At 33.5% G+C, this 13,417-nt stretch overlaps 1 protein-coding gene across 4 annotated transcripts in view; it reads left to right on the top strand.

The window, feature by feature from the left end:
• The window catches only part of XPR1 (xenotropic and polytropic retrovirus receptor 1), a 91,504-nt gene that overhangs the window by 59,509 nt on the left and 18,578 nt on the right, over nt 1-13,417 (top strand). For all 4 annotated transcript variants that reach the window (XM_036442582.2, XM_045583168.1, XM_036442581.2 and 1 more), the window contains 3 exons: nt 981-1,152; nt 3,091-3,285; nt 13,060-13,226. In XM_036442582.2, coding sequence (XP_036298475.1) covers nt 981-1,152; nt 3,091-3,285; nt 13,060-13,226 — 534 coding nt within the window. The remainder of the gene's footprint in view (nt 1-980; nt 1,153-3,090; nt 3,286-13,059; nt 13,227-13,417) is intronic.

Here is a 13,417-nt window from a genome sequence, read left to right as displayed (position 1 = left end):
GATTCATGCATGACAAGTTATTCTTATTAGCAGAATGATTCCCCATTGAGTAGACATTTATCTATGCATCTTCTATGTACTAATAAATGAAGACTTTCTATGTACTAATAAATGAAGACTTGTTGATGGAATAGGTTGGCAATGGTAATATAATAAGAAATAATAGAATAATAAAATGTACTATCAGAATCATTAAAATACAGAAGGAAGTATTATAATTCTTTCTATTTGTAATAATTGTTACCAAGAATATTTTGAGATAATTTTAACATTAATTGACCTGCCAACTTAAATTCAGATCTCACTGAGAAAGCTTACTCTTAGACTATTTCTTGTAGCTTTATAAGAATGTTTCTGCCAGAGTTATATTTCTTTAATATAGCTCTTTTTAAAGCCTCATCCTAAAGTAAAACTATAGTCATCACCATGACATTAGTGAAATGAAAGTGACTTTGGTTAGAGAAGAAGGCATGCTTCAAACAATAAGATGCACCATCTTTCCCTTTCTATCGATACTTCATAGGCAAAGGAGAGCTTCGTATTCATTTAGCAAAGCTCCCATCCCAGCTAAGATGGGAGAATATTCCAGAAATAATCATAACACATGGATCTCCTGCAAAATTTACGTTAGAGCCTAATGTTAGACATTCTATCAGTGCTTCTACCTTCTGCCACTCTCTGCTTTCAACTTCAACTCCTCACACCTCTCTGCTTTCTATTTTCTAACTATAACTATCTTGCCTTCCCAGCTTTATTTCCTTTCTTCATTTTGCATTCAACTCATTTCCTTCTCATTCAACTCATTCAACTTCTAATTCTCATCCTTGCCACTGTTGTCAGGTCCCTGTGTTTGTGATTGGTTCTTTGGTTTCCGTTTTATCAGCTAAAGTAATCACATTAGGTGGTCACACATGAATTAGATAAATTTAATTTGAATTTTCTTACTTTTCTGTCTTTCTTTTTTCCCCCCTTCCTCACAGTTTCGAGTATTTACAGCTCCCTTCCATAAGGTAGGCTTTGCTGATTTCTGGCTGGCTGATCAGCTGAACAGCCTGTCAGTGATACTGACGGACCTGGAATATATGATCTGCTTCTACAGTTTTGAGCTCAAATGGGATGAAAATGGGGGCCTGTTGCCAAATAATTCGAAAGGTAGAGTATGAATGCACATCCACACTACTGAACTGCCAATGTACACCAAGAAATATTGGAAATGATAACTAAGACATTTAAGATCATCGTGAAAACTGATCCAATAATGTTACAAACTTAATTAAATGTACTTGGCACTTTTTTAGCAATCTTTTATCTGATATACTTTGGCTCTTAAATTGTGTTCTGATTTTAGCCATTCATTTGCCAAGAGACTTACAACTTAATACTTCATGAATTCTAAAATTAAAAAAAAAAAGTCCTAGTACATTGGTATTTATGTACCAATGTACTAAATGCTTTAGTGCCAACAAATTGTTATCATGGTATTGCTTTTTAATGATCAAAAATACTTATTACTTAGAATTGGATCGAGTACTTTGAGATAGTCATTATTCTATTTTTTAAATCTTATTTGGAATCTTGTTTTTCTTCTGACTCTTTTTCCCACTCTTAGTTTATACTAAGAGTTCAGGTTATTAAGGAATTTTGCCTTAATAACAAACACCAAATTTAGATAACTTATGTAACAAAAGTTAATGAAGCCAGTGCCAACACATTTTCATTGATTGCCAGCAGATGACAACTATTGTAGATTGATCACATTCCCAGAATTTGAAGAAAAATTGATTTATCAATTCCTTCTCATTTAAGAGTCCCATGGTCTACCAACTGAGCTAGCCAATTCCTTCTCATTTAATAATACAAACTTTGCTCTTAGTTTTTTAAAAAAAGAGTACAGATGCATGAGCAACCTATAGTAGATATATTATAACTAGAGGCCTGGTGCATGAAATTCGTGTACAGGAGGGGTAGGGGAGTCCCCTCAGCCCAGCCTGCACCATCTCCAATCTGGGATGCCTCAGGGATGTCCAACCGGCAGTCAGACATTCTTCTCACAATCTGGAACCACTGGCTCCTAACTGTTTACCTGCCTGATTGCCCCTAACTGCCTCTGTCTGCCTGCCTGATTGCCCCTAACTGCCCCTTGCCCCCAACTGCCCCCCCACCAGCCTGGTTGCCCCTTGCAGCCTGCTGTTCAGTCATTTGGTCATCCCTCACTATCCCCCCTGCCATCCTGGTTGTCCCACCCAGCCTGCTGTTTGGTCATCCGCCTGGTCATTTAGGTCCTGACAGCCCCTGGCTTTTTATATATTAGGACTAGTAGCTCTGTGCCCACTGCCCAGAGGCTCTCTGCGGCCCAGGCCCATCTGAAGCCAGGCACAGAATGCTTGCCTCGTCACTGGGGTGACGATGCAAACGTTCCCCCAATTCCCCGCTGCTCCGTGCCCACTGCCCAGAGGCCCTCCACACCTGGGGTGGAATGCTTTCCACATCGTCGTTGTGGCGATGAAGCAAGCATTCCACTAGGCCGCTCACACTGCCCACTCTCAGCAGCTGCCCCCTCCCCCCGGACTGGGGAACTCTGGCAGGGCTGAGAGGACTAGGCACCGCCATCTTATGGCTATTGATGCCGCCATCTTTGTGATAGAGTGACAGTTAATTTGCATATTACCCTTTTATTAGATAGGATGGTTTGGAGTTCATGAAATTGACTGGTGTCACCAGTGATATTTGTACATTTTCCTGGTATTTGAGATAGAGCTAATTTTTTCCTCTTTGACTAATATACTCAACTTCTAATTCTATTATGTTTTTATCACACTCCAAAGAAAGTGATTCCAGAAGAGAGTCAGAAACTTGCGAGGGCAAGTTTTCCCACTAGGTCCTACCTAAGTATTTTACCTTCTCTCCTAGTGGTCCTTACCAATAAAAAGTTTGAGACTAAAATAGTTACAAAGAAGAAAGTGGTTCTGAAACGCAGGCTCTTTTCTTTCATGGGCTTGCTAGTGGTTATAGTATATGACTAAATGATGTGAACAAGTTATTTCCTTAATTTGTAAAATTGTAATCTTTTCTTCTTTGAAATTTTCACAGAACTAGAAATTTGCCACAAATATACATATGGTGTTCGGGCCATTGTTCAGTGCATTCCTGCTTGGCTTCGCTTCATCCAGTGCCTACGCAGATACCGAGACACAAAAAGAGCCTTTCCGCATTTAATTAATGCCGGGAAATACTCTACAACTTTCTTCATGGTGACATTTAGAGCCCTTTACTTCACTCACAAAGGTATTCTATGATTGACTCTAAAGAGATTTTTAAAAACCCTTATTTTTACTACTTGAATCTTTTCCTTATTTTGCATGCTTTTCCAGTTATCGTGTTTTTTTACACTGAAATTCTAATCCCCTCAGCTATATGTTTTTTTACACGGAAATTCTAATCCCCTCAGTTTGTTCTTGAATTTTAGTCTTATTTCAATATTTACTAACAAATACCATTAAAAAGAATCAAAGTCATCTGGAATAGAAGGATTTGTGATAACATTTAAAATCCTGAATTATGGTTAATGGGTTCAATCTATATGAACACCTTTGGTTTTCATTTGTTTTTTTAGACTTGTTCATTAATGAGGTTGGGAAATGCTAGGTGGAAAAGAGTCCCTCTGGCAATCATGTATATTTTTAATCACTTTCCTTCACCAAGTTGTAAGGAGTGTTTCCAGCCCATTTAACTGCAAATTGAGTTCTCTGATCTCTCTAGTTTCTTATCTCCATGGCAACCAGTTATTACTTGAGACTGCTCTTCTGTTGGGAGGAGAAAAAAGCTTTTAGTTCTGAGCCACATGCAGTCACAGCTTTTGAATTTTTAACCTTTTTTTTGAAGAACAATCAAAGGTCTTGCTTCCTTTTACTAAAATGTATTCTTCCTTTGTCTATTTAAATAAGTGTCAGCCCATACCTTAGATTCTGTATTCTCGCATCAATTGATAGTAAAGAAATATTACTAATTAAAATTATTACCATTATTTTAAAATAGTTTGATAAATTTTTTTTTTTGTAAATTTTTTTTCAGTAATTTTTTTTGAGACACTGTATTTTAGGACCCTTAGTGTTTTAGAATTGCTACTTATCTAAAGTCTGTCTAATGGTCATGAAAGATTGGGGTATTGTTTTTTGTTTTTTTGTAAGGCTTGCAGTTTGGTCCCTAGAACATTTTATAACATAGTTGCACTTAATAAGGAAGTTTTTAAAACTATATATTTTTATTGATTTCAGACAAAGGAAGGGAGAGGGATTGAGAGATAGAAACTTCGATTCCAACGGCTGCCTCCTGCACGCCCCCTACTGGGAATTGAGCCTGCAACCCGGGTGCCCAAACCGGGAATCGAACCGGTGACTTCCTGGTTTATGGGCCAACACTCAACCACTGAGCCACACCAGCCGGGTAACATATTTGTAGTTTTTTTTTGCAGTAGATTATGTGATTACAGTACTATTTTAGTAATGCAGCCAATAACATTTATTACTATGTTACTATGTAGGCTCTCTTGTTAGATGAGAATTTAATTACCTCAATGATTGAAACACCTTTACAATACTCTTATAATTTTAACTCTTGATGAGGAATGCTATTATTCAGTTCAGGCATGCATCAAGATTTAGTTTTTACTAGAGGTTATTACTAGAGAATTTGTAAATCAGACAACTAATTTGATAAGTAGTACTGTATGACTCAAGAACCCTTTACTTTTCTCCCATTCCGGATAAAAATAGTACTGGTACCATCAATTTAATAAGAAACTGAAAAGCTGAATTTCTTAAATCTGCAAGCACTCTAAATCTAAAAACCTAAGACTAGAAATAATAGTTTGCATAGTATTATGGTCTTCAAGCTTTTTTTGCTCATGTATCCCTTCAAATAATTTTTTAAACTGTAATTTTACTTTATTATTTTAAATATTATTCAAACTACATTACTTATTGGGTATTTTTAAGTTCACACCTGAAATTTTGATCTTAAGTTTAAATAATAACAAAAAATGTATTGTCAGTGTACTTTTCAAACAAAACTGCTAAATGTTTCTATTAAGTGTATCCAAGTACTTTAACTATAGAAGCATAACACGTACCATGACTTCTTTTTTAAATGAAGCAGCTCTTTAGATAGTTAGAAATTTTACATTTGTTTCCCACTAAACTTTACTTTAATGTAATATATTTTTATGTTTTAATGAATTTTGGCTGATATGAATATAGAAATTAAATTTTTTCTTCCTGTTATAATTTTCATTGCCCTGATTATTATTTATAGTTGATCAAAATAACATTATAAATGTATTACAAATTTTAATAATTGTTACACATAAAACTCTTTATGAAAGAAATTTATAATACTTATTACTATTGCATTTTTCAGTTTTTAAATAAATAAACGCTGAGAAACTTTAACATAGGTATACACATGAGAATGCAAGTTTTGTTGCAGTGTCACTCAATGTTTTTGAACAAATCATGAGTTTTGTGATAAAAAATTGCATAGAAGTATATCATCAATAATTATTTTTAGTGATCTCTCAAAGATTTTTTGTTGAAAATAAACTGAATAAAGTAAGGCATTGAACATAAACTGGAAAAAAAAAAAAAAAAGGATTTGCTAACTAGTCACTTGAGTCATTCACTTTCTGTTTCTGGACAGTCTACCAAAAAGTTTGAATAGGATCAATCATAGGATACTTAATTTTAGAGACTCCCTGGTTAGCCAAACATACTCAAGTACAATTAGGAAAATAAAATATTATTAATTGTCCATGCAGTATTGCTTTTAAATGTATTTTTGAAAATAAGCCTTGGAATTGCAGGTTACACTCATCAAATTTATAGAGACTATCTGCCATATACTACTACCCTAATTAAAAAACCAAGTTCTGACTTAGAATGAACATATTTATATATACTCCTGTGCAAACATCTCGCTTCTCAGTTCTAAGTTGGGGGGGTAGGTGGTGCATAGAGAGAGAGAGATTAAACAAGCGCCATTTAATATTATTGAGAATATTCTGAGTCAGGTTGTGCTAGAAACTAAAAATAGAACTACAAACAAAACAAATTCTTGCCCTAAAGAATTTATAATTTATTAGGAGAAATAATCCAGTGGAAAAGAATAAGTTGGTTGCACGACAATGTGATTATATGTAAAACTTCTGAACTGAACAACTTAGAAATGGTTAAGATGGTAAATTTTATGCTCATGGTTTTTTTGTTTTTTTTTACCATTGATAACTATAATTTTTTGAAAGACATTAAAATAAAGAATAAAGAGATAAGCAAGGTACCAGAACAACCTACAATGCAGCACATGTCCCTAGCCCAGCCTTTAGATCTCAGGATGGGAAGTACAGAACTGATGTCCCAGAGGTTAAGCTATATCCTATTGCTTATATTGAATTAAGGAGGATTCCAGTTATCCCATTATGTGTTTTGTGCAAGGCCATGTAATTTGTGAGTGCTGGAAGTATTCTGTTCATCTTTGGCCTAGGGCTGTTTGGGTTTTTTTCCTCTTCTCTCCCCAGACAAAACCACACCTTTAAAGTGTAAATAATAATGTCTTTTTTTGTTTATTTAACCATTTGAAAGGATTAAATAAGGGTGATAATTCACTTGAAATCACTTTATGTACTCTAACTTAATTATGCTACATAATTGGAATTTATCATTAAATGAAATATAGTTATCTTTGCTGTATAGATCTGGCATATTTGTAAGTCTTTCTAAAAGAAACCCTTATGATCACCGTGGGTGGGGGGCTTGTATAAGGCAAGTATCAATTAGGAATGTATTTGGCTTTATGTACTAGTAACACGTTTTACTCACTGAAATTGATTCATGTGCCCCAGACAAATTTTTTAAAACACAAGCATTTTTTAGACAGGCCATTGGTTATATATCTTAATCATATCCCTAAATTTAAATAAAAACACTGATTGTAGTTGCTACATATTAAATATTTTTATCACTTTTTTTTTCTCCCATCCCAAAAAAGCCTAAAACAGAAGGGGAAAATTTGAAAAGGTAACTCAGAGGGACCAATGACAGAAAATTTAACATTGAGTGCTCAAAAGTAGCATTTGATTTCTGTTGTTTTCTGGGGCAGTATTATAAGAGAAAAGGCACCAGAAAACATAAACTTTGGAAAAAAATTATTGGGCCAAAAGAATAGAATCTGTATGGTTAATGAGGTAAATCTTTTTTTATTGTGTATGTGTTATTATTGCAAAGGATAAGTTTTATGATGGAGGAAGGGTAGAAGATGGTGAAGTAACCTTGTTCAAATTCTGAATCTTTTCAGGGAATTAGCCTAAAAAAGGTACCATAGTAACAACATCAGGGAATTTTCAAGATATTATTTTTTTCTTTTTCTTTTTTAAAGTTATGTAGGCCAAAGAGTTTATTTTTTTCTCCCCATGGATATTTAATTTCTTTATTAAGGTATTACATATGTGTTCTTATCCCCCATTACCCTCCCAATCCCCTCACTCATGCTCTCACCCCCGTTATCTGTGTCGATTGGTTAGACTTATATGCATGAATAAAAGTTCTTTGGTTGATCTCAAGATATCTTTCAAAGACATATCTTAGTTTGTCCTAGCCAGTTTGGCTCAATGGATAGTTCTTGGGTTTGATTCCTGTCAAGGGCACATAAAGTTGCAGGTCAATCCCCAGCCCCAATTGGGGCACATGTGGGAGGTAACAAATCAATGTGTCTCTCTCACATCAATCTTTTTCTTTCTTTCTGTCTCTCCCTCTCCCTTCCACTTTCTCTAAAAATCAATTGAAAAATATCCTCAGGTGAGAATTGACAACAGCAGCAAAAAAAAAAAAAAAAAAAAAAAAAAAAAAAAAAAGATATGTCTTAGTTTATCTGCATAATTTGTAAAAGTAGAGGCACAAGAATGAATTCTGAACCTAGAATAAGTTTTTAAAACATGAGGAAGGTGGGTTAGGCCCATTTTAGGCAGTCTGTGTGTGATAATATTGCAGGTAGCTCTTACTTGCTGCGATAAGAAGGGAACACATTTTAAACATTTCAGTACATTTTCTTTTTCCATCATTGATTTTAGAAGTTTAGCTAAGCAAAGATTTAGCTAGCAACCAATCTCCATATTTTAAGAATTCACATTTTATTACAAGCCTAAATTTGATGCCAACTCCTACAAAATTTTGTTGGATTTGGGATTGGAAGAGACAGAAAGTGTTTTAAATGGTTTTGTGTGTCCTTGAGGTTTTTGGCTTTGGCAAGGAAAAGTCTGTGGGAGGTACAATAATAGAAAAGGCCATTGTGTTGTCATTCCTAACTTGTTGATGGGGAGAAAGTGCTTCATTAGATTTTCTGTTTTTCATTTATAGTTTCTAATATTCTAAAACATCCATACATTCTTAATGTATTTTACTCTTTATTGTTCTCCAAATATAAAGAAGAAAAAAATTTCTTTTAAAAATACTTCATAGTTTACTTTAAATTTTATTGGTAAAATATGCTAACAAGCATTTGCTATTAGACTTCTAAAAATACTTGAGAAAAGCAGAAGATATTCTCTCTGACTTAAAAGCTGAGTTCGTATATGTTTGCTTGTTGTTTTTCTAGTCCCTTCTATTAGATAGATTCCCTTCTTGTTTAATATTCTGGAAGAGTGCTATGCTCCCTAATAAGGATTCCTCAGCAGTATTCGGTGCCTTCAGTGCCAATAGTCATTTCATTGTTTGAGTGAGCACACATAGTCCTGAAGTGCTTCCTTTCTGGGGGTATGGCCAGTTGGTTACCCTATTTCTACCTTGAATATGAACTGTGTCTGAATTTCCAAATTTTAGTCTTATTATACATATAATTGAAACACTCATTTTAAAAATATTCTCTAGGGAAACTTTTATTAATTTTTTAAAAGACATACATTCGGGTAAATGTTTTTATTTTTGCCTTATTATTGAAAGTATCTCAAATTTTTAATGTCTGTCTGGCTTGCCCTGACAATAAATATAATGATCACCCGAGAAGGGGTAATACATATGACCATATGTATTAACTAAAATCCCCTAAAGATCAGGGAAGTATCTATACCCATTAATTTTCAGAAGCCATATTGTTTTCATAATTTAGTGGTTTGATTATTTGGGCAATAAGAATAGAACTAAGATTTGTTGGGTGCCAAACTCATTCATAACTCAGCTTACCTATGTATCTTTGGGCTTTGAAAATGGTGTTTCTTATTTAATTTCAAATTACAAACTAATAAGCTATTACCAAAGTAGAGAGGGTTGAAAATAATACTATTCACTTTTTCTTCACACATTGCCACTTCTTTTACTTTTAAACCCTGAAGTATGGTTTAGGGTGACTTCCATATATAATTTTTCTGGTTTCTGTCTTAGCACTTTTCCTGGCAAATTATTTTGCTTTATCTTTCCTATGATGGCTGTGAGTACAAAACTCGAGGAACCTTATTTTTATTTGTTTTAGATTCAGTAGATGTCATTACCATAAATATGTTTAATGTGAATTATGCTTCTAACATGGCAGGTGCATTATAGAAGCTCAGGGGTAGAATAGCAATGACTTGATTTTCTGTGATTCTGAACATCATTAAAGTAGGCTACCAGAGTTAGCCAAGAGAGAATTAGATATAATTGCTTGCCTAAAGTGATAATATTTTTCCAGTACATCTTCTGAATACCAATGAAGGCAGATGATTTCAAGGGAAAGCACTCCTCATTTGGGAGTTGGGAAAGATCAAATAAGGGTAATAATTAAAAAGAGACCAAAATGTAGCTAGCATATTTAGACCAGGTGTATGTTAATCATTGTTTGAAGAGGTTCGTAAGATAAAACATTACTTATTACAAAATATTTTGTTAAAAACATTTATTTTTTTTAAAGTAAGTCCTTGTGTATGTTTCATAGAAATTTTATAGAAATAATATAGTCTTAGAAAGGAGGGAGGTATTTGACTCATTGTACCATTTTAAGAATTGTACTCTAAGGATGGGGCTTGTATTTAAAAATTTAAGAGAAATTAAAGAAAATTAGCACATTGCTTTTACATTTTCCCCCATAATCTCCTTTTTAGAAAAAAATATATTTTATTGATTTTTTTTTTACAGAGAGGAAAGGAGAGGGATAGAGATATAGAAACAGATGAGAGAGAAACATCCATTAGCTGTCTCCTGCAACCCCCCCCCTCCCACACACACACACACACACACACACACACTGGAGATGTGCCTGTAACCAATGTACACGTGCTCTTGATCGGAATCGAACCTGGGACCCTTCAGTCTGCAGGCCAGTGCTCTATCCACTGAACTTAAATGGTTTTAGCCCATAATCTCCTTTTATACAATAATTTGAACTCTTTGATTTCAGTAATTAGGAAAGAAAATCTGCTTTCATCAATATGACTTGATATTACTTACACTTATTTGAGAAATGCTCATTTTGTTACTTCTTGATGAATGTATCTTTTATTGTATTCTCAATTCATTATTTTTTTCTAGCAAACAAATTGTTGTGTAAAGTAAATGAGATATTATATGTAAAACACTTGGCACATAGTAAGCATTCAATTTTAAAAAAGAGTTGCAAATACTGTGTAATTTACAGCTAAATCCTTATCTTAATCTCTTGTGTTGATCTGATTTTGAAAATATGAGAAGAGTATGGATTTTAAGTTGCTAAGTTTGCTTTATTCCTTGCAAGCCATAGTAGATGAGTTACAGGATTTTTAAAAAATGCAACCATGATGCTAATAATTGAACTGTGTTACTAAGCTAGACCCCCGCTGTCAGTAGAATGAGGTAAACAGGCATGTCAGAACACATCCAACTACACCTAAATAACAACAAAAAAACAAAAACCCTTTTGATAGGCCTTTAAGTTGATGACTCATATTATACAATGTTGTAGTATAAATATTCAACCCAATTTGCTTTTGATGAAAAAAGTTTTTGTGGAAGTAATTTAAACCTGAAAATCTATTAATTTTTTTAAATCCAAGTTTGATTGTTCACTAGAATCCCTTGTGGGCTATTTTAAAAAATACTCATTTCTTTTCCCTACCACTCACTTCCCAGGAGAAACTGATAGTGTGTGGTGGTGTATATTCAACAAAGCAGTTCTCTGATGGGAGTGGGAGGAGGCAGCACTAATTTGCAGTGCTTGCTAATTTCCATGGTATAAATACTTCCACCATAGACAATTTCAAGCTATTAGGATGATAACATTGAACGTTGAGAAAAAAAATACATAACGTTGTATAGTATTCTCATCATATAGATAAACTAAACATATAACCTAAAAATAATAATAGTAAAATTTAGTAAGATGATTAGGAAGTGGCCTTTGTTTTTAATATAACTAATTCAAGTTTATGTAATTCAATTTTTAATAATGACTGTCTTTACCAACCAAACTTAGTTTTTGAAAATTTAACAATTGGTTCTCATGAACTGATAAAAACTGACTACGCAACACTGAAGCTCTGAGATATCTGTGTGTGTGTGGTTTTTTTTTTTTGTTGTTTTTTTTTAACTAATTCTGATGCAAGCAACCTGCCAAACAATTATTTTTCTAAAATAAAGTTCTGATCCGAAGGTCCAAAAAGGCATTCACCGTTAAATACAAAATATTTTCTCCTGCCTCATTTCAACTCATACCCATCCCTACGCCTTCTGTGTTTCACCCACACTAGGTTTAGATTATTTGCAGCTTCTCAAACACACCTTGCACTTCCATTATCTTCCTTCAGCCTTGAATGGCCTTGCCTCATCAGCCTGACTTTTGCAACATTATTTGTTTATCCTTCTAGAAATAACTCAAATGCTACTTCCTCTCATTTCCTACTGTTGGAAACACTCCAATTCTCCTTGAAGTTCTCATAGTACTTTATAAACAATTCATTTTGAGCTCAAATTATCATCAGTAACAAATGGTTGTTTCACTTACTAGATTATAAGTGGCCAAAGAGTGTCTTTGAATCATACTGTACTTAACACTTTAATACCTGGAAAATTATTAATAAACATGTATTTACTTTAATAGAAAGGATTGTAGATAGTGCATTTTACATTTTTTACTTTCTATGCCTTTGGGAAAGTAACCAAAAGTTTAAACTTTTTGAATTAGATGTTTTGTCTCTTTTTTCCCTGATGACTCAGGACCATACTAGTAGTTATATGCCTATATCCTAAAGAACACAGATAATATCATGATGACTCTCAAACTTAACAGATAATTTTTTAGAGAACATATGAAGCACTTAAGACAGAAAAAAGACTAAATTGTATGACTATATTTGCAAATTATTTTTATTATTCTGATTTAGTATACTTTATATTATTTTCAGCATAAAGCCAAAAGTTACTTTATGGTATTCCCAGCATAAAACCACATTGGGCCTTTGTATCAATAAATACCTCTATAAGAAGCAAAATATGCTTTGCTTTGTGACTTGAAAGAAATTTGCTTGTATACATGTTCTTAAAGATATATTTCTCATCAGTTGATTACTTTCTGGTATTTTATCTAGAAAATTATCTCATTGTCATCACAGTTAGTATTAACAAGATCTAAGTGTATGAAGGTAATATTGTAAAGTAAAAACAATCTAAGAATTTTTTTTGACGCAAATGCAATGCATTCCTTGTTAAATGGTTTTTCATCTTTGACTCTAAGCTGCCACCTTATGGCAAAAATTAAAATAACACCTTTTGTAATCTCAAAAACCTCCATTGCAATTATTTAGATTTTTTTATTATTATTTAACATAGTGGCTCCAAAATTCCAAATGCACATTTGTACAAGGTTTTTGACTCTGACAAGTGTTTGATGATTACTTTGGACTTCAGGAAAATCAGATTTTTGTAATTAACCTTTGTGAGACAATAATCCTACTAGAAGGATTTGTTTAAAATCTTATATCCTTTATGGAGCTGTATAAAGAATCTGTTCTTTAGCTTTATTTAATGAAGAATTTACTTTGAGTAATTTTCCCTTTCCCTTTTCTTTCTTCAGAACAAAATCACTCAGACACCAGGGTATTCTTTTACCTGTGGATTGTCTTTTCTATCATCAGTTCCTGCTATACTCTCATCTGGGATCTGAAGATGGACTGGGGCCTCTTTGATAAGAATGCAGGAGAAAACACCTTCCTCCGGGAAGAGATTGTATACCCCCAAAAAGTATGTACAGTGTTTGTGTTTAAGAAAACAAAACCTCAAGTGTACCACCAGCTAAATCCCGTGCAATAGGTACCAAATCCCAACCTAATATAATTATAAAAAATAACTAAAAATACTTATTTGGTTATCAAAAATGTATCAAGTTGTTTACTATATGCTAAGCACTAAAAAAAATGAAAACAGTAAAATTC

This window comes from Pipistrellus kuhlii, unplaced genomic scaffold, assembly GCF_014108245.1.
Source record: "Pipistrellus kuhlii isolate mPipKuh1 unplaced genomic scaffold, mPipKuh1.p scaffold_m20_p_18, whole genome shotgun sequence".
Taxonomy (NCBI): domain Eukaryota; kingdom Metazoa; phylum Chordata; class Mammalia; order Chiroptera; family Vespertilionidae; genus Pipistrellus; species Pipistrellus kuhlii.
The sequence above is the reverse complement of the archived record's forward strand: the minus strand, read 5'-3'. Positions and strand labels throughout refer to the sequence as shown.